This window comes from Aspergillus glaucus (genome assembly GCF_001890805.1).
Source record: "Aspergillus glaucus CBS 516.65 unplaced genomic scaffold ASPGLscaffold_4, whole genome shotgun sequence".
NCBI classification, from domain to species: Eukaryota; Fungi; Ascomycota; class Eurotiomycetes; order Eurotiales; family Aspergillaceae; genus Aspergillus; species Aspergillus glaucus.
In genome coordinates this window covers 91205-109995 of record NW_019170456.1, presented here as the reverse complement: position 1 = coordinate 109995, position 18791 = coordinate 91205, and the positions used below count along the sequence as shown (strand labels likewise).

At 49.4% G+C, this 18791-nt stretch overlaps 10 protein-coding genes across 10 annotated transcripts; 8 read left to right on the top strand and 2 right to left on the bottom strand.

The window, feature by feature from the left end:
• Positions 1-162: 162 nt before the first annotated feature.
• On the bottom strand, positions 163-3021 carry ASPGLDRAFT_119502 (cyclic nucleotide-binding domain protein; the record flags this gene model as incomplete). Its single annotated transcript, XM_022540062.1, has 2 exons — positions 163-504; positions 562-3021. 2 exons carry the CDS (start codon positions 3019-3021, stop codon positions 163-165), a joined length of 2802 nt encoding a protein of 933 aa, XP_022403608.1.
• A 1562-nt stretch (positions 3022-4583) lies between these two features.
• Positions 4584-5272, bottom strand: ASPGLDRAFT_22994 (uncharacterized protein; the record flags this gene model as incomplete). Its single annotated transcript, XM_022543237.1, has 2 exons — positions 4584-4756; positions 4819-5272. The coding sequence occupies 2 exons, from the start codon at positions 5270-5272 to the stop codon at positions 4584-4586; spliced, it is 627 nt and encodes a 208-aa protein (XP_022403607.1).
• Positions 5273-5510: 238 nt separating this feature from the next.
• On the top strand, positions 5511-6080 carry ASPGLDRAFT_22993 (uncharacterized protein; the record flags this gene model as incomplete). The annotated part of the gene is made up of 2 exons (XM_022543236.1): positions 5511-5513; positions 5589-6080. The coding sequence occupies 2 exons, from the start codon at positions 5511-5513 to the stop codon at positions 6078-6080; spliced, it is 495 nt and encodes a 164-aa protein (XP_022403606.1).
• A 957-nt stretch (positions 6081-7037) lies between these two features.
• On the top strand, positions 7038-10137 carry ASPGLDRAFT_32665 (kinesin family protein; the record flags this gene model as incomplete). The annotated part of the gene is made up of 2 exons (XM_022544208.1): positions 7038-7240; positions 7314-10137. The coding sequence occupies 2 exons, from the start codon at positions 7038-7040 to the stop codon at positions 10135-10137; spliced, it is 3027 nt and encodes a 1008-aa protein (XP_022403605.1).
• Positions 10138-10577: 440 nt separating this feature from the next.
• ASPGLDRAFT_43382 (uncharacterized protein) lies at positions 10578-11507 on the top strand. The gene has a single exon (XM_022545798.1). It carries the CDS (start codon positions 10825-10827, stop codon positions 11191-11193), a length of 369 nt encoding a protein of 122 aa, XP_022403604.1. The 5' UTR covers positions 10578-10824; the 3' UTR covers positions 11194-11507.
• Positions 11508-11735: 228 nt separating this feature from the next.
• Positions 11736-12518, top strand: ASPGLDRAFT_119473 (peptide-methionine-S-sulfoxide reductase; the record flags this gene model as incomplete). Its single annotated transcript, XM_022540057.1, has 3 exons — positions 11736-12018; positions 12105-12423; positions 12485-12518. 3 exons carry the CDS (start codon positions 11736-11738, stop codon positions 12516-12518), a joined length of 636 nt encoding a protein of 211 aa, XP_022403603.1.
• Positions 12427-13770, top strand: ASPGLDRAFT_1103921 (uncharacterized protein). Its single transcript, XM_022539574.1, has one exon. It carries the CDS (start codon positions 12756-12758, stop codon positions 13458-13460), a length of 705 nt encoding a protein of 234 aa, XP_022403602.1. The 5' UTR covers positions 12427-12755; the 3' UTR covers positions 13461-13770.
• Positions 13666-15119, top strand: ASPGLDRAFT_165165 (uncharacterized protein). Its single transcript, XM_022542601.1, has 4 exons — positions 13666-13774; positions 13846-13968; positions 14061-14793; positions 14844-15119. Exons 1-4 carry the CDS (start codon positions 13706-13708, stop codon positions 15050-15052), a joined length of 1134 nt encoding a protein of 377 aa, XP_022403601.1. The 5' UTR covers positions 13666-13705; the 3' UTR covers positions 15053-15119.
• A 991-nt stretch (positions 15120-16110) lies between these two features.
• Positions 16111-16552, top strand: ASPGLDRAFT_1103303 (uncharacterized protein). Its single transcript, XM_022539573.1, has one exon. The coding sequence runs from the start codon at positions 16236-16238 to the stop codon at positions 16491-16493; it is 258 nt and encodes an 85-aa protein (XP_022403600.1). The 5' UTR covers positions 16111-16235; the 3' UTR covers positions 16494-16552.
• A 398-nt stretch (positions 16553-16950) lies between these two features.
• Positions 16951-18761, top strand: utr2 (putative cell wall glucanase (Utr2)). The gene is made up of 3 exons (XM_022541790.1): positions 16951-17185; positions 17241-17678; positions 17733-18761. Exons 1-3 carry the CDS (start codon positions 17074-17076, stop codon positions 18431-18433), a joined length of 1251 nt encoding a protein of 416 aa, XP_022403599.1. The 5' UTR covers positions 16951-17073; the 3' UTR covers positions 18434-18761.
• Positions 18762-18791: the final 30 nt, after the last annotated feature.

Here is an 18791-nt window from a genome sequence, read left to right as displayed (position 1 = left end):
AAGATCATTAGTCAAAATGATAGACTGAGAGAAAAGAAAAACAGGAAGATCCGGAATAGACACTTATAGAAACACGGTTGCCATTCAGGCAACCAGAACCATGTAATAACATGGCAGCATAAATAGAAGATCAGACGAACCCGCACAGCGTAAGCGTGGTATTCATCTGAACTTTGCATTTTGTACAACCGTTTCAATGCGTAACCTGTCTTCATATCTCTGTGCCCCGCCTTTCTTGAGCCATGGAAGAAGGTTCTTGCATTGGCTAACGTCGAGTGACTGGAGCTGATGACACCCATCAGCCACTGCTTCGACGCCAACACCGGTAACTCTGACACAGCCACGGACGGAAAGACGTTTCATATGCAAGAGATGAAGGCCAATGCTGTGTAATGAGGAGTCAGAGATCGCGGAGCCACAGAAGGACATGTTGAGATAGGTCAACTGGGAGCATTGGAGGGCGAGGACTTGCGTTGCTGTATCTGACAATGCGCAGCAGAATGACTAGTTACTGTTAGTTCGATCCTCACAAAGCTTGTCCAAGGAGGGGGGATTAAATACCAGGTCCAGTTCCTGTAATTGCTTGGCAGCAGTGGTCAGATACACGATTGCGTTATCAGTCAGATAGGTACAATCTGCCAAACAAAGCTTCCGCAGCCTACTGAACTGGGCATTTCCCCAGAATTGGAACCCATGGTCCGTGATTGTCGTGCAGCGCGTCAAGTCCATTTCCTCTATGCGAGGAGCAGCATGGGCAGCAATGTGGTGCATCGAGCGATCAGTGACATGTTTGCAGTATTGCAGTGTCAGTCGCTTTAACCGGGGGCACCCATATACAGTCCCGGCGGCGGTCTGCATCGTCGGTTTCAACGTTGACCCTTTGCCCGGCTTTCCTTGTTCTTGGTTGGGCTTGTGCGGCCCTGGAACGACCCAGCCAAGAATCCGAGCCAGAAGAGTGTCTCCAACTTTTCTGCAATTGCTCATATCGACCTCTTCTAAGCCAGCAACACTACCGGCCATTTCAAGTATGGCAGGTGCGGTGACGTCCCACACACTCTTCATTTTCCATGTTGCGACGTTTGCGCCGCATGTATTGGCCAATTTCTTGAATCCCTCGTCTGTTATATGGAAACAGTTGCTGATATCAATGTAACGCGGCCGCTCCCCAGCGAAAGGACAAATTATATTGACCAAAGCATCATCCGTAAGCGATCGGTTATATACGCTGAGGTCCAAGTGATGAAGCAGTTCCGCAGAATTGGACAGAAGTTCAGACCAATGAAGAGATACACCCCGGAGACGAAGAAGGTGATGGAGTTCGAGGTATTGGAAGATATGCACCAGTATATTGTCGGGCAAGATACCACGGTTGTCAGACACGGAAGGACGCGGTGTAGTCGCCTGGGACTTGAAAACTTCAGCTGTTTCAGTGTAAGTAAAAGAAGAGCTCGCGCGGCGAGATTGTGAAGGCGAAGGTCGATGCTGCTCCCCAGAGACTTCCTCTGGCGTCGGTGGAGCAACCGATCCTCGTCGACTCCGTTCTCGGACATTGTCCAATCCAAAGTTTATATAAGGGTCCGGATCTGACGGCCGCAGTACCGTCTGGTCATCTACTCCATTAGACTGGCGATGGGGACTATCTAGTTCCGTTTCCGTGAGGGTCAAGATGGGCATCGATTGCCTCCGGGATGCGGCGGCTTTGAATCTGTCGTCAATACCGAATCCATTGACTACTTGCTCAGGGGCAGGATCCTCTGTCATGACGACGTCGCCGTCTGAGGCTGCCTGCAGCCTCTCCTTGGCCGTGCCCTCAACTTGATCACGGACATTTTTGGGACACTTGTCCCAGAATTTGGAGAGGACATCTCCGCCAATCATCAAACATTCGACAGAGCTTACAGAACGGACTGTCGCCGTTCTGCGCGGTGCGAGAGACAGACTCACTACCTCCCCAAAGTATTGCCCTTGTCTTAAACGGGCTTTCACCTCGAACTCCGGATGCTGAATGCCATTTGACTTGGAACGGTGGAGGCCATCCAACGGTTGCGTTCTCCCGGAGAGAATTTCAACCTCACCTCGCACGATGAAATAAATTTCCCTTCCCTGGGAATCCTGTCGAATGATGTCTGTGAAAGGTGGGTATGACCGTGGCTGAGCATTGAGCCCTAGGAAGTGAAGGATATCTGCAGGCAAACCCGAGAACAATGGCAATTCCTTAAGCAATAGACGGACGTTTACGAGTCCATTCGCCAGCGCGCTGGACGACTTGTCCTTCATTACAGGGCTTGGAGATTTGCGCTTTTTATTACCATTGATCGGGTGAATGGTATGATCGTCCTGACCGGTAAGCGACACATCCTTGGAGGGACTGTCTCGCAGTCTCTTTGAGCCACGTCGAAATTGGTTATTGGGAATTTGATAGCTGGAAAGGTCGACTGCCGGTGCGGAGGTCTCTTTTTTCTTCCTCTCAAGGATCATCAACCGTTCCTGAGCCTCATCCCGAATCGCGCCTTCGACCTCGGGAAACCGAGGAAGGATCTTTCGGAAGTCCTCTTTGGTCAAGACCACAAGCATACACCGTGTCCGCGCGACAATGGTTGCCGTGCGCGGGCGGTCCATCAACACGCCGATCTCACCGAAAAAGGCGCCAGGCTTGAGCTCTGCGTAGATACTCTCGCCATCCCTTGAGGTAACGGCGACTGCACCTCGAACCAGCCAGTACATCGCTTTCGCTTCATCTCCTTCTGTCAAGATATAATCATTGGCGGCATGGAGTTGCGGGCGAAGGTGTTGTCCGATGTCAATGAGGAACGACTCCGGCGTGGATTGGAAGAGCGGGAACGAGCGCAAACGGTCAACAAGGTCGAGCGGTAATGCCTTGATATGTGAAGAGGCCAGCGGCGACGGGCGAACTGGACGATTGGGGTTCGAGACGGAATCGAAGGAATGTATCAACGAGACAGTTTCTGGCATGGGTGTGACGGCCTTTGTCCCTCCAGCGGCCCTGCCATGGCGCCGCATGATGATCGATTGAGATTTCTGTCAACCAGTTATGGCGATTCGTAAGAGAGGCAATGGATTAGCGAAATCGCGATTGGAGTTCTGCCTCCACCAAGTTGCATATAAGGATTGTAGTCTAGAGTACTAGTTGGTCTTGCGGCAAAGCGGCCAATAGAGCGATGACGTAGACGAGACAAAGTTGCAACGAAAGCACTCTTCAGCAGGCACTCATTTGGAGGCGTTCGCGGAGAGAAAAATTTATACACAAATGACAGGAAAGGCGATTAGGACACGCAAAAAGAGGACCGAGATGCAGGAAGAACTGTGGAGGACATGATGTGCCGTTAGTCGGTGGTGAATTCCAGCAGCGGACGCGGGGAAATCACAGAACGTCAAAAGATCACTCGTACCAGAGAAAAAGAGACAGTGCTGGAGCTCCACCGCCAAGTTCCGAGCAACGAGACAGACAGCTGTGAGCTCAAGAGAGCTGCTGGGGGGAGGTGAAAAGGAGCTTGGATTGTAGGTTGGACCAGCGAAAGTATCTTCAATGGGGCCTAAACGAATATATGCACTGTAACGCGTGGTGGCTTGGTGGGGTGGGAAACACCGGTCTAGCGGTCAATTCAAAGAAATAAATTAAAAGCCAGCAGCACTCTTCTTGTAGTCGGGGAAAATCAGATGGAACAATCGTACAGAGTAGAGAGAAGAAAGAAGAAATCAAGAAGAACAGCGAAGAAAGTGTTTGATCTGGTTCTCGTCTCAATGGATAGGGGACATGCACACAGCCATAGAAATTAGGGAGGACTGGAGGGACAAAGATCAATCTATTATAGACCAGGGGACATTAACAACCTGCAGATGAGATTGAAATGAACTGGGATAAATTAATGTAGGCCAATGGATTTCTTTTCCAGAAAATGATGGAATGATTGCCTGTCCTGCAGCGTGCAGATTCCACTATTACTCCTAAAGCACAGGCTTTAGGATCGCAAGTTGCACTACATCTGCATCCGGCATTCAAATTGACATATGCCCCGACACTTATAGCATTATCAAAAGAGATGGAGGAATTGCTAGAAAGAAGATTTTATTTCCTGCGATCTCGTCTGTTCGCTGCTACCCAAGTATCGCAAAGTACCGTTCGCGATTCTTTCATCATTGGGTAAGACATAATTTCATATACATCCGATGCTTATCCTGTTGATCAGAAGGATTGGCTGGCGAGTGTGTTTGACATACTCCGGGGTTGACAAGACGCGATCAGATCCCAGTTGTACTGTCCAGGCGGCGCTTGTCATCTTATCTTCGGATAGACGGAAATGAAGCGGGGAGCGAAGAGGATCAAAGCCGTTTCCATTCAGAAGAATCACTTGACGGGTATCGTAGTGACTTGATTTGCTGGGTTCGATCGGTAAATCCATCTTAGGACGAATTCATATCTGAATAGATCAACCATGATGTTCCAATGTTCAATGCAGTCCATATGTTCATGGGGAGGCGATCGTATAGTCGAAAGACTCCCCGCATCAATCAGATATACAGGTCGCGGTCGGCTTAATAGATAGAGGACAGTGCGATGTGTATCAAACTGTTTCTCCCCCCCGCGCACCTGACCGACGATTCCCCAGCAGGAAGTCGACATACGCAGGTCGATTACCCTTGAGAGATTCCAGCGCATCCTGCGCCAATCCATACACAAGACTCAATTTCAACCCGAGCCTCGTCGTGCGAGCGGCCGTGAAGACATCATGGCGAGCTGAACAACACACGTCAGTTTCCTCTTCTCCCCAAGCCCAGACACACAAGAACGGAACATACCAAGTAAGCTGTAGATCCCAGAGAACGACAATCCCGCCGTTACCGTGGACAAGAAGTCTCTCGTATCATCCCGAGCATAATCCACCGTTTCCTCAAACAAACAAAACGCAAAAGCTCCAGCACCCAGCCTGAACCCCAATTTCATGCCATCCTTAACACCGCCAACAACCGATGCATAGTTCTTGCTCTTGTGGTACTGGAACCATGCTGCCGATGTCGTTGGGTAGCGATGGGCGTTCTCGGCTCGAAATTGGTATGATGCCTTTTTGCTACCGTGAAAGGACCCGATGGTCATTCCGGATGCAAATGCCGCGATAGTCGTGTATGGCAGGCGTTTCTTCACTTCCATCCCGAGCCGGGGAGGTGTGTCTGAATCGAAGAGCTTGTGCCAATGGATGACTCTCAGTAGCGCTGAATCGTGAGGGCGCTGGCCTGATGGTTCTTGCGAGCCCATGTTGTCGGTGGGGTGGTTGGTCTTTGGATTCATAGACTGGTCCTGCAACGAATTGTCTCAGAAGGCTCCTGTTATCTGAGATGGTGGTCTCACGGCGATTATGTTGGTGCTCTTGCTCGGTTTGGAGGTCGAGATCAACCGCGGAGCTCAGAGAACTCCGATAAAGAAATTCTCCGACCTCCGCCCACCACAGCTCGCTCATACTACTAACAGCACAACTTGCGATACTGTGTACAACATGGTATGTATCCTTCATTACATTTCACTAAACTGTTTGGTTGATGAAGTTTTATGTTGCTAATAATCTGGCCCACAGTTCAACCCAGACCCTCTGAGCTGGACACTCCTCTTCAAGAAGCACAAGACAACCGTGCTTCTCATGCTCCTACCCCAAGAATCCATCACAAACACCAAAACTGCTCTACTAAACGCACTCAAAGCTCGCGAATTGACGGAAATCAACGGAGACCCTCTTCCCGAAGACGCCTCGGATATTGAATTTGGAGTTGCAGTGGACAAGAATGACCTAGAGAAAGGCTGGACGCGGCTGGAGGTGGAGGGGTCAGATTTCGCAGAGGAAGAGGTATCAAAGAAAAACACTGGGAAGAAGACTAGTGGCTCGATAAGCCTACAGGCTGTTGATCTTCGGAATGGGCAGTCCATCGCTTTTAGGTTCAAGAAGCCCGGTGATGGCGAGAAGGCTGTGAAGAAGGATGGCGAGGATATCGATATTGACCTGGACCTTGAGGACCCTGGCTGGGATGTTGTCGTTCCCAAGTTTGATGACGAAGAGGAGATCGAGCAGTGAGCACGGTTCTTCTTTTGGTACAGACTACTATAAGTATTCGGCAATCTTTCTACGCGAGCATTGTACGGCGTTCATATGGCGTTGGGTTATATATTTCAGGATGGGATAACGGGCGAGAAACGATATGTTGCTACCATTTCAAACACACGAAAAAGGAGATTCATTTGCGTCCGATCTGGGTCTGAGACAGACACCATGCGTTCGCTTTACCTGTAACCTCTGCAAGCTCTTATTGCTCCCATACCTCTGAGCTCCAACTATTCGTACGGAGTAGGGACCTTGACAAGTCAAGGCGTTTATGACTCGTGAACACGCTTGCACTTTCACGAATCAATCAGGGACAATCGACAACGCGGTCTGACTCTATGTCGTTTAAAGGCCGTTTCGAGTCAGTATTTGATGCCCAATGACCAAGCAGTAGGATCCACAATGCGTGTAGATAGCTTAGCACATAGTGGTATTAACACAGCCATACGCTTTAGTCTCTCATATTTACTAGTAGATCAATATAAACACGGACCTTGTGTTATCGACACGCACTGATGGTTGCTCGGAGCAACAAGCGAAACGTCAACAGGTCAAGCCTCACTCCGGCGTTGAAATACTGACCACGCAGACTCCACAGTCAACATTCCTCGTCTGCGAGTCCGTTTCGATAACCCATCCGGCTTGAGGAGCAATACTAACCCACAGCATACCTTCCCCAGCGTCTGATCTCGTCCGATTCACACTAAACGAGTGTGACGTTTCGTTCCTTTTTTTTGTTGTCACGACTCGACCGGAGAGCAGGCGACGCTGGGTGTCGACTTATCGTCATTTCTCCCCCCTCCCCCACCGCGTCGAATTTAGAAGACGTGGATCTGCACAGTCATTTTGGGAGGGAATTCGACTTGATTTGACTTGGTCCTTTCGTTTCTTTCTCTCCCAACCGACCACCGATCGAAACATACGCCCATTATGCCTCCCGACTCGAGCAACTCCTCGTCCATTTCCGTCGCGGTTCGTGTGAGACCGTTTACCATTCGAGAGGCTGCTCAAATTTCGAAATGCGAGGCTGGACCTCTCTTTCTTGGTGATGGGTCTCTGGCGGGAGCGCCCACACCGAAGCTGCAACAGAAGGGACTCAGATCGATCATCAAGGTCATCGACGACAGGTGTCTGTAAGTGGACTGACCAATTGCTATCTCTTTTTGATATACTGGCTCTGGATCGGAACTGACGACAGTTATAAAGAGTGTTCGATCCCCCCGAAGATAACCCCGTTCAGAAGTTCTCGAGGAGCGTCGTCCCCAACGGAAAGCCGCGTGTTAAGGACCAGACCTTTGCCTTTGACCGAATCTTCGACCAGAGCGCCTCGCAGGGAGAAGTCTACGAGTCTACTTCCAGAAGCCTTCTTGATAACGTTCTCGACGGTTACAATGCCACGGTATTTGCTTACGGTGCGACCGGATGTGGAAAAACACACACCATCACTGGCACCACTCAACAGCCAGGTATTATTTTCCTTACAATGCAAGAGCTGTTCGAGCGTATCGATGAAAGGTCGTCGGAGAAAGCGACCGAAGTGTCCCTATCGTACCTCGAGATTTACAATGAAACGATCCGCGATCTTCTGGTTCCCGGTGGAAGCAAAGCCGGCTTGATGTTGCGAGAGGATTCGAACAAGTCAGTTTCAGTGGCTGGCTTGTCCAGTCATCACCCGCAGAGCGTGCAGCAGGTTATGGATATGATCATGCAGGGTAACGAATGCCGTACCATGTCTCCGACCGAAGCAAACGCAACCTCCTCACGATCCCACGCCGTCCTACAGATAAACGTCGCTCAAAAAGACCGCAACGCTGATGTACACGAACCGCACACAATGGCAACACTGAGTATTATCGACCTGGCGGGTAGCGAACGTGCGAGCGCGACCAAAAACAGAGGAGAAAGGCTGTGGGAAGGTGCCAACATCAACAAGTCGCTACTTGCCCTGGGCAGCTGCATCAACGCGCTCTGCGACCCACGCAAAACGAACCACGTTCCTTATCGCAATTCGAAATTGACGCGACTTCTCAAGTTCTCCCTCGGTGGTAACTGCAAAACGGTGATGATCGTCTGTGTCAGCCCATCGAGTCAGCATTTTGACGAGACCCAGAACACTTTGCGATACGCGAACCGGGCGAAGAATATTCAGACCAAAGTTACGAGAAACGTGTTTAATGTCAACCGTCATGTCAAGGATTTCCTGGTAAAGATCGATGAGCAGATGAATCTAATTAATGAACTCAAGGCTCAGCAAAAGAATCACGAACAGGTTGCTTTCGCTAAGTTCAAGAAACAGAGCGAGAAGAAAGACAGCGTCCTCCTGGAAGGTGTGGCTCGTATTCGCAATTCCTACGAGCACTCGCTCCCGGAGAGACAGGAACGGACTAACAGTATGGTCAAATTGAGACAGATCAGCCGCCGGATCGGCTTACTGTCCTCTTGGATTGCTGCTTTCGATAATGTCTGCGCGAGCTGCGAAGGCGATGAAGAGCCATTGTCGAATCTCCAAGCTATCCGCAAATCGGCCCAAGGAATCCTCTTGGAGTTGGAAGGGAGCAGACAACACTACCACCAGCGGTTGGCCAAGAATGCATGGGAGCGTGGGCTGAACTCCGCCCTCGAGAATGCTATCCGTCAGCTCAGAGAATTCAATATCTCCGACAACAGTGACATTTCTAACCTCAACCGCGAAGCTGAGCTACTCAAGGCTAACATGGAGCGGGAGGCCCTGACTGCTTTGGCAGAGCAAGACAAGGTCGGGGATGCGGCAACGATGCAACTACTTTTGCAGGCTCAATTTGAAATGATCACTTCTATTGAGACCATCATGCAGCTGAGCGAAGCGGAGGCGATCGAGGAAGGCATGAAGATCCTCATGAAAATGTTGAATTCTTGTTCTACCGTTACCTCTAATATTGTCAAGCCAGATGGTGGCTTGCCCCCGATTCCTCCGCCTAGCCCGCTTAAGGCTAGCTCCCCCAAGAAGAAGAGGGTAAGCCTTATCAACGTACCTAGCGCAAAGTCCTTGAGCGCTCCCATCACTTTCGCCCCGACAGTCACTTCTCCCACCAAAGCATCTCCTCGTCGTCCCAAGATGAAAGTGGGTAGAAAGAGTGTCAGTTTCTCCCCAAAAAAGTCTCAACCAAAGGCACCTAAGCGAAGTGTCCGGTGGAAGGATGATGAAGAGGATGGCTCTCTGGCCGAATTCCAAAAAACCCCTCAAAAGGCTCCAGCTGCTCCAGCCGCTTTAGCCCCAGAAGACAACACGGAACACGACCTACCAGTGCAGCGGACATCCCCTATCCCCCGAGGCATTCCAGTGCCAAAGAGGAGTCCCTCTTTGGGCTCTTTGAGTTCTTCTCCAATTCCAGCACCCCCTTCGGAGCCCACCCTGAATGTTACTAAGGGCAGTAGGTTTCAGGCTGGGTTCTTGTCGAAGAAGAACGGCAGTTCTCCAATCCCTGCGCCCCCTTCGACAAGTTTGCCTTTGTCTGATAACGAGAAGTCGCCCCTTCGAAATATCGAGAACAGTAGCTTTTTGAATCGCCCGTCCGTCGAACGTCCTTCTCGAATGCCGGTGCGAAGATCCAGCGGAAGCGTCTCCAGCAGCCCTTTGTCTGAAAGCAAGGGCAGCTGGAAGGCAAACAAGGACGACGCTATCAAAATTAACTCTGCGATGAGACGCATTTCGGGCGGCCAATTTGGTTCGGCAGTTTCTGCGAATGCCCACCGTGCCCACCGCCGACGGAGTCCAACTTCTGCATCATACGGAGGAGGTTCGCCTACCGAGAACACCATGTTCACTGCTTCTGGGGCCAGGCGAATGGCAAAGAACGAGGAGACCGAGGCCAAGCCACGGGTCTTGGGTCCTCGAACGATCCCTGTTATGAAGAGCACAGCGCATAGACGTTCTACGTTTGGTGGTGACCTCCGGGCTAGTCTCACAAGCCGGGATGCCATCCGGCTTAGCGCTATGGCAACCCCAAACCTTGAAAAGTTCTCGAACAGTTCTGGGGGTGCTTACTGGTAGATGATATCTTTTTTTCTATTTGTTTTTGTTGATATGGGTACTTTGGGAAGGTGTTCCGGATTACTGATACCACTACTTCTTTTTTAATATTCCAAATTGCGATGTGGCATCGAGAGCATACTATATGGTGTGTTTGTGTGTTTGTGTGTTTGTGTATTTTCATTTTCTTTCGCTGTTGATGATTTTTTTCCCCTGCATCACATATCATTGTTTTTATCGGACGTGTACAGTAATGTCTTCGTTGTCTGGGTTGGCATTCTCGGAGTTGGTTTTGGCTTGAACTGTGGGATATTAATCGATATCTCTGATTACTCTCTGATTTGACTGGCACGCCTGTAGGGCTGATGATGTAGTCACTACCAACCATGGTTCTTTTATTTATTAGGGTTTGATTGCCTAGATCGAAATGCTGCCTATGTGTCTAGGCAGTCGAAGTGAATGGGGAAGGTGTCATGAGTTGCTAAAAGACTGTAGGCAGCTGTCGGACTACCTCGATGCTAATCTTCTAACTTTCACTCCAAACTCATAGTTTTCTCTACATTGATCAAACTGCTCTCCTTTCTCATCACAACAAAAATAACATCCAGCCAAGATGTCGTACGTCAGAAGCAACCCACGCCTCGAAACCACGATAAACATCAACACAACCAAAAGATATACTCACTAGTTATTACGACACCAACGCAAATGAACCGGACTGGAAGCTCGCAACTCGTCGAGGAAATTCATGCCATCATCGAGGCCTCCGGAGTTGAAGTAACAGATCACAACGGAGCAGGATACAAACAACGACACGGCGAGATTTACTACTGCGACTTTGACGAGGACCAGAGAGAAGAAGTATACAGAATCATACCCTTTCCCATCGTCGACATCGAGAGGGAGATTTGGATCAATGGGATTGGGTACGATGCGCACTTCCCGTTTATTATGGAGGACGGAGGTTGGGCGTCCATGACATCTGTGGAGACTGCACACAAACCGTATGATGATGTGGTGACTTGTATCTTGCTGAGAGCATATATGCTTGCGCCAAATGCTTGTCAGATTTCGTGAGTTTAGGTCCCCTTTTTACCCTTCTTGGGAGTTGTGCTGATTCGTTTTCTTTGTATGGATCGGATGCGCTTTGAGATGAGTGGGAACCGGCACGGTCGATGTATAGACATTTTTTTTTGACGAGGAATCTGAGTGTCCTTGGGGAAAGGATAAACCGACCTTCTGAGTTTGTATTGGGTATTTTGAACGGCTCTGGTTGTTGCTAGATTTGCTCGGTATCAGGGCTATGGGAGAGGTGGTTGATGTTTGAGATTCCTGGTATTATGCTGGGCTGAATACAATAGTAATCACTTTTTCTTTTCACTCGAGCTGTATGCCCATATTCTGAAGACAATATACAAGAGTAGCTGATGTGTGGGACGGTATAAGATCTCTGGTGCACCTTGAAAGAAGCTTCCCCGCTGTCACTTACCCAAACGGGCATTTTACATCATTTTTGCGGATTTTGCATCAACTCCGGCTTTGCCTCCCACCACAAAGAACAAACAACCTCTCCCTCAAATATATATACAGTACGTATAATAACACACTATCACTTCCAAATGACGTTTGCGCCCGCGCTTGGTTCAACACTATTCTCACGACTTTTCCGTCCTTTCTCGACTAGTTCCCCGTTTTTTTCTTTGGCACCCGAGTCGGCCTCGCGCAACAGCAACAATATGTCGGAGAAAGCTACAGTGGCGGCAGGCTGCTTCTGGGGCGTGGAGCACCTGTTCCGCAAGGAATTCGGCAGTGGAAAGGGTCTCTTGGATGCTAGGGTGGGATACTCTGGCGGAAACACTTCGTCGCCGACATATCGGGCTGTGTGTAGCGGGAATACTGGTCGTAAGTGTCTAGTTCTTCCCCCTGAAACTCTAAAATAAGGAAATAAAGAAAGCGCATCGCTAATCGCATCCAAAAAAATGAAACAGACGCCGAAGCCGTCCAGGTAACCTTCGACCCCTCCATCGTCAGCTACCGCCAGCTTCTGGAATTCTTCTACCGCATGCACGACCCCACAACACTCAACCGCCAAGGCCCGGACGTTGGCACCCAGTATCGCAGCGTGGTCTTCACGCACAGCGAGGAACAGAACAAGCTTGCGCACGATATCACGGACAAGGTTGGCAAGGAGTGGTACAAGCAGTCGCTTAGTACGCAGATAATCGAGGCGGGTGAGTGGTGGGATGCGGAGGACTACCACCAGTTGTATTTGAAGAAGAACCCATCGGGATATGAGTGTCCTGCTCAGTATGTTCCCTGTTAAATGGTCCCTGTGGATGGAGAGGAGTGGTGCTAACTATATTTGCAGCTTCGTGAGAACTTTCCCGCCGCTTTCTGCGTGACTCGGTGCAAGGTTATGGTTTTTAATAATTTTGCCCCGGTTCTGGGGTATTATGATGTTCGTTGACGGGTATATTAGTGGGATGGTCTGGTTTAGTGTATATATAACCGGATTCAATTCCATACTTGCCATGCGCTCGTGCTACCAAGGCGTTTCTCGTGAGATGCTACGAAGATATACCGATATACCACTAGAAGACCATTCCCAATAATATTTGGTAGAACGAAATCCATTTCATATGTATGCCAGTCCTAGTGAATATCCACTAAGGAGCACGGAAATAATCCAAGGAAAGAAGCGATGCTGTATACAGTATACTGTTCCGCGACATCGGCTTCGAGCATGGGAGGATCCCAAGAAGAACACGAAATATGAAATATATCTTTTGCATCAATTATCTCTTCAAATGCACATTCACTCAGCTAATCCATTGGATTTGAGTATGGCAAGTATAGACGTGATGGTTGCTTGCAAATGTTTTGGCAGCGGTTCCCCATGGGGTGACCCATGTAGGAAAGCCCTCACCCGTGACTTCTTTCTCTGTATTCACTCTCCCACCCACACTCTCCCCCTCTCTTCCCCTCCTCCCAAATCCACGCAAGCAACACATCCTCTTCCAATCCATCTCTTACTCTTCTGCATCTCATTTCTTCATTTTCGCATCAGCAAATCATCTTATGAGCATCATCTTCTTCACAAGTTAATCGACAGCCAGGGCTCTGGTGTGGGAGTCTCGGACAGGCATATTCTACGCTCAGAGCAACAAAGGTCTTTGGCAACGCGTCAAAGACCATCAACGACCTTGTCTGTCTGTTGGCTTTTCTGCCAAAGAGACTTTGTTGAGGGTTCATTGTCCCCAGGTCTTGATTTAAGGGAAACAGCTTCTGGTTGCTCTTCTCCGTCAACCTTTTTCCTTCCTCAGCGTTTCTTGGGATACTGTTGACGACTGCGTGTTTTGACGCGTCTATCTCAGGTCTGGAAGTCTCAACGAGATTCTAGGCTGGAAATTGAGTGGTATGGTCCTTGTCTCTTGTCTCTCACGGGTTGAATCCATCTAACACTGACTGGTCGAATGGCAGGATTCCACGAGTTTCGTTCCGGAAACCCCTCTTCTTCGCGATAAATATAACCCTATCTTGGATCTTGTACCCGCCGTTTTCTGATCTACCGTCTCCAAGGTCATTCAAGATGGTGACCTACTCTATCGATGGTGCCATGGCTGAGGCCTTGGGCCATCTCAACCGCATCGCCTGCCATGTAAGCAAGCTCGCCAGGGCTCATGGGGCTCATGGGGCTCGACAGTCGCTTGGCTAACAACCAGCATGCAGTTCCGCAACCATGGACAACACAAATCGGCGAATGAGCTGGGAAAGCTGAGTATCATGATCGTCAATGCCTTTAGCGAGGGTGTTGACAACATTCCTGCGACTGAATATGTCCTGGAGGAAGTGGTAGGTCATCATCTTCTCTTCATTATTGGATCCTACTCAGCTGACGCGAGCAGTCCGGTAGCAGCCTGAACGTGAAGGCCAATACGATTCAGAAACAGGCCGCTGCCGCCCTCATGAACGAGGTTGATAAGGAGAACCAGGGAGAGTTCAGCTACCAGAGCCGTGCCCTTAAGAAGCTCCAGCCGCACGATGGCCACTTCTCTCAGACTGGAAGCTGGGCTCAGATTGCTGGCTCTTTGTCCAACAACCAAACCAATACTCACGAGCCCTCTCAGTATATTTCTCCTCCCGTTTCGATGACGGCACTTTCCGCCTCGAAATATAGCCAGAGTGATGACGAGGGCGAATTGCCTGGACTGTCTGCAACTGGACTCACGTCCGCTTTGTCACCGGAGATCCCGGAGACCAAAGCGGCTGTCCTGCGTGTCAGCGGACGTATGAACAAGGATATTATTCACTATATCACCACCCGAATCCACGAGGGGCCTCTGCAAGACATCAAAATCGAGGCCAATGGAAGGGCTCGGGTCACCTTCCAGCACGCGTCTCACGGTGTCATGTTCCTGAACTCGCACAAGGAGATGGAAGCGCTGCTCGGTTTTGGACGTCTTGGACCGGGAGTCAGTGTTGAGCTCCTTGAGATTGTCGAGTGGAACGAAGACCACCGTCGAATGAACCAGCCGGTCCGTGAGCGTCGGCGTCTCTCTTTCGCGCGAAAGAGACTCTTTGCGGAGAACATGTCGCCCGAGAAATGGAAGCAAGACGTTCGTACCTTGGCTGGACCTGGCAACATTGATTTTCTTTGGGTGTTCAATTCTGGTAACGGTAAGAGCCCCTCTCCAGATCATCCCTACAACATCGCTGACACAATTTAGCGACGGCGGTCTTTACCAGCACCTGTGTTGCTCGCAAGGTTTTGGACGTGTTCAATAAATGGAAGACCGGCCGCAACGTGTACAACGGAGTCTCGGTGACGTTCTCATCGGACCCTTGCGAGAAAGAGTTGGTCTTGGTAAAGGAAACTAGCCGTCCTTCGTACGCCAAGAACTTCGTCAAAAGGGCCATGCGTGAAGCAGGGCGGTAATTACAGACCGCTGTACTCTGGTGGTCTTGTCAATGCAGCCAAGGAGCGATATTTTATACGGGAAGGGAGTTGAAGGGATTATTCTCACCCTGGAAATTTTTGACGGCAACCGTTGACCAAGATCTTTGGAGGACGTGGCACCCTGCTGCCACGTTGAATGACCACGAGCGTGTCGTGTAAGGTGCCGAGCGCGATATTTTTTCTTCTCCTTTTTGATGTATGAGCTATTATCAATGTTGGTTACGACAATACCTAAGTGGGTATGGATCGTTTACCTATGGTTTTATTGTGCTTTTAACATACGGAAGTTTTTAATATTATGAATTTGAATTGGGCTGCCTTGTCCCTGGAGAGGGTGCAAGGGAACATCACTGCAAAGTAGTAGAAGAACTGGTATGTGGTGGTTGTTACTCCTTGAACTCCCTGAATCGACAGGGATAGTATAAGTAGCACGGGACAGGATTGTATCTGACAGTGACGATCGTGGTACCATGGTAACATAGTGTACTCCGTAGACGTTGTTTGTTGATCATGATCGACCGAGATTCTTCACGACATCGAACATGTCTCGTAGACTATCTCCTTGCTTGCGAGATAACGGTCATTTTACAAGCAAAGGCCAGATAGTAGTCAAGAAAACGGCGCCAGCCTTCGCTATCCACGACCAAGACGCGAAGACCTCCTTTTTCATCTCTTCAAGAGTTGTGTTGTTTAATGCCAACCCCATAACCATTCCCGATCGGGATAAGCGTTGATGAGCGCTGCAGCGTGCATCAGTCAGTGCCATATTGGGAAGGGATTATCGTACCGCCGATGAACTTGGTCCGAACTCGGTACAGTATTGTAATGACAGACTGCACGTACATAAAAGTACAGTAGACAGGAGCACAGATAGGAGTGCCTACCAAAATTAGAGGTCTTAGCGAGACCATCCGACTTTTCTGAGAGATGATGTAAATGTCTTGTACTTGGTATGGGGTACGGAGTAGCCATGGTAGGCTTGACCCCAACCGATGAAATGAAAAAAAAAATAAAAATAAAAAAAATCTACAGTGCATAGAAATGTGCAATGTGCATTGTATCCGTACAGAGGACGGACTAACTACATACATGGGACCGGTCATAATGACATCTCGTTTATGCAGTTTGTTGTTTACACTGAGAGATAAAGAAATGTCTCTCCATGGAATGGCATGCTGCCTGTCCCCCTGTGCTTGTCTCCGTACTATGCAGTGTTCACCTGGCAACCCCTATCGGATTATGGTTAACGTGGTGCTGTCTAGTTTGTTTCATATTTGATGGGGGTTCAGGGAGGCAAGAAAAGTTTAAACCGGAGAAAATATATGATATCAGATGCAGAAAAGGAGAGACTTTGTTTGTACTTTGTTGTGTGTGTGTGTGTGTGTGTGTGTGTGTGTGTCTTTCTTGCTGCCTACTGTAATTTGTGTTTGAATGCTACTACTACTAGTCCACCAAACTATGCTAGTGGTCTCAGAAGCCAGGTTATTGAAGGCAAAAGAAATGAACACAGCCATCTGGCAGCTACTATTTTGGACTACGGATACAGCCATGGCCCATGGAGACAAAATACACATCGGGAAGCAGTTGCCGAGATAACGCAGATAACCAATGCCGATGCAGGTTTCGCGAAGAACGCTGGGGTTGTAATACCGGAAATACATATTTTACTGTATCAACAGGGTTAATGTGGGCCCTCGTGCAGCCGGCGCTAGTGGCGCGCTAGTGAAGGGCCGAGGATCGGGTCCTTTTGCATATATAAGTCCTCGTCTCATTTTTTCTCTCTTTAGAATCTTATGTCGCCAGCAGTCTAATAACGAGTACTAACGCCAGCAGGTACAGTAATTGAATAGCAGTTGTCCACGAGATCTCACTCTCTCTTTTTTTTTTTTTTTTTTTTTTTTTTTCGGACATCACTGCAGCCGTTCTCTACTTCCTTGGTTTTTTCAAGTATATATACTTCTGTTTGATCAATTGCATTGTTGTACATACGCTCGTTCAGAATGGTGCGTCTGGGTGCTTCTATCCTTTTCGCATCGCTCCTGGCGTCCACTGCTTGGGCCCAGACCTGCGACACAAGCAACCAGTGTCCCGAAGACAAGCCCTGCTGTTCCCGTGAGTCCGCCACCACCTTCACCCCCTGTGCTATGACCACTGCTAACAGACACAGAATACGGAGAATGTGGAACAGGCGCCTACTGCCTTGGAGGCTGTGACCCCTTCTCCTCCTTCTCCCTCGACTCCTGCGTCGCCGAACCCATCTGCCAAAACAAAACCTACACCTGGGACAACCTCGACAGCGCAGCCCTCAACACCAAGTACCTTGGCGACGCGAGCAAGTATGACTGGGTGTACAGTGGCTTCCCCAAGGTCGACGATGGAAACCTCGTCATGACCATGCCGAATGGCACTGTGGGGACGTTGTTTGCGAACAATCACTACATTTGGTATGGAAAGATCAAGGGCAAGATAAAGAGTAGCCGTGGGGCTGGTGTTGTGACGGCGTTTATTCTGCTGTCGGATACCAAGGATGAGATTGATCTTGAGTTTGTGGGTGCGGATCTGGATAATGTTCAGACGAACTATTATTTCAAGGGTATTCTTGACTGTACGTTCCTCCATTCTTGACCCTGGCGTGATGTGAAGGATACTAATGGATTAGACAACAACGGCGGCAAGTCTGAAGTTGGCGGTGAGAACACCTTCGAAGAATGGCACGAGTACGAAATCGACTGGACAGAAGACTACATCAACTGGTCCGTCAACGGCGAGGTGAAGCGAACCCTCGAGAAATCAGAGACCTGGAACGAAACCGCCGGCCGCTACCAATTCCCCCAGACCCCCTCTCGCATGCAACTCTCGCTGTGGCCCGCTGGTCAGGCCAGCAACGCCGAGGGAACCATCGAATGGGCCGGTGGCGAGATCGACTGGGACAGCGAGGACATCCAGGACAAGGGCTACTACTATGCGTCTTTTGGAGAGATCACGGTCGAGTGCTACAGCCCACCTGACGGTGCTGATATCCACGGCGACAAGTCGTATATCTTCAAGGACGACAAGGGTCTGAACACCTCTGTGCAGGTGACCAACAACGACACTGTGCTTGCGTCGTTTGGTGCTACCGGTCTTGACCCTGACATTGGCGCTGACAAGGACAACGATGACAAGGATGATGACTCATCCAGCGTCCCCAAGACCAACGGCGGTACCGGCAACGAGCCTGGCTCGGACGGCTCCTCCGTCTCTGACCACAGCCAGAAGAACGTCACCACCAACGCTGCTACCACCTTCCAGGGCGAGCGTGTGATGCAGAGCTCGTTCTTCGGTGTCCTCGTTGCCCTTGTTGTCCTGATTACCCTGTAAAAAAAAAAAAAAAACCTTCCCTTGACCTTTTTAATTCCTGCACATGCTTCTGTCACCCTTTTTTCAACGCACATGATTTGAATCTTGGATTCTATCCTTTTTGCTATATACCAGACATCTTTTATATCCTCCATGGTTGTCTATCCTATTCGTCTTTGATTTTGACTTTTTTTTATTTGAATAATGCCTGGATGCTCCGCTGTGGTTCATGATTCTGGGAGGAAACGACTGGATCTTGTATAACTAGTAACTTAACTTGATCTTACCTAACTTATTGATATCCGGATTGCTGGAAGCAGTCGCTAATATTATGATTTGACATTGCCACATTATACAAGGATTATATACAGATGTACTC

Excerpts from the sequence above, each read along its gene's own strand:
- ASPGLDRAFT_43382 (XM_022545798.1), top strand. The coding sequence starts at position 10,825 with ATGAACCGGACTGGAAGCTCGCAACTCGTCGAGGAAATTCATGCCATC.
- ASPGLDRAFT_1103921 (XM_022539574.1), top strand. The coding sequence starts at position 12,756 with ATGTATGCCAGTCCTAGTGAATATCCACTAAGGAGCACGGAAATAATC.
- ASPGLDRAFT_165165 (XM_022542601.1), top strand. The coding sequence starts at position 13,706 with ATGGTGACCTACTCTATCGATGGTGCCATGGCTGAGGCCTTGGGCCAT. Across the intron at positions 13,775-13,845 it reads TCAACCGCATCGCCTGCCAT|TTCCGCAACCATGGACAACA; the intron begins GTAAGCAAGCTC and ends ACCAGCATGCAG. Across the intron at positions 14,794-14,843 it reads GGTGTTCAATTCTGGTAACG|CGACGGCGGTCTTTACCAGC; the intron begins GTAAGAGCCCCT and ends GACACAATTTAG.
- ASPGLDRAFT_1103303 (XM_022539573.1), top strand. The coding sequence starts at position 16,236 with ATGGAATGGCATGCTGCCTGTCCCCCTGTGCTTGTCTCCGTACTATGC.
- utr2 (XM_022541790.1), top strand. The coding sequence starts at position 17,074 with ATGGTGCGTCTGGGTGCTTCTATCCTTTTCGCATCGCTCCTGGCGTCC. Across the intron at positions 17,186-17,240 it reads AGACAAGCCCTGCTGTTCCC|AATACGGAGAATGTGGAACA; the intron begins GTGAGTCCGCCA and ends TAACAGACACAG. Across the intron at positions 17,679-17,732 it reads TTTCAAGGGTATTCTTGACT|ACAACAACGGCGGCAAGTCT; the intron begins GTACGTTCCTCC and ends CTAATGGATTAG.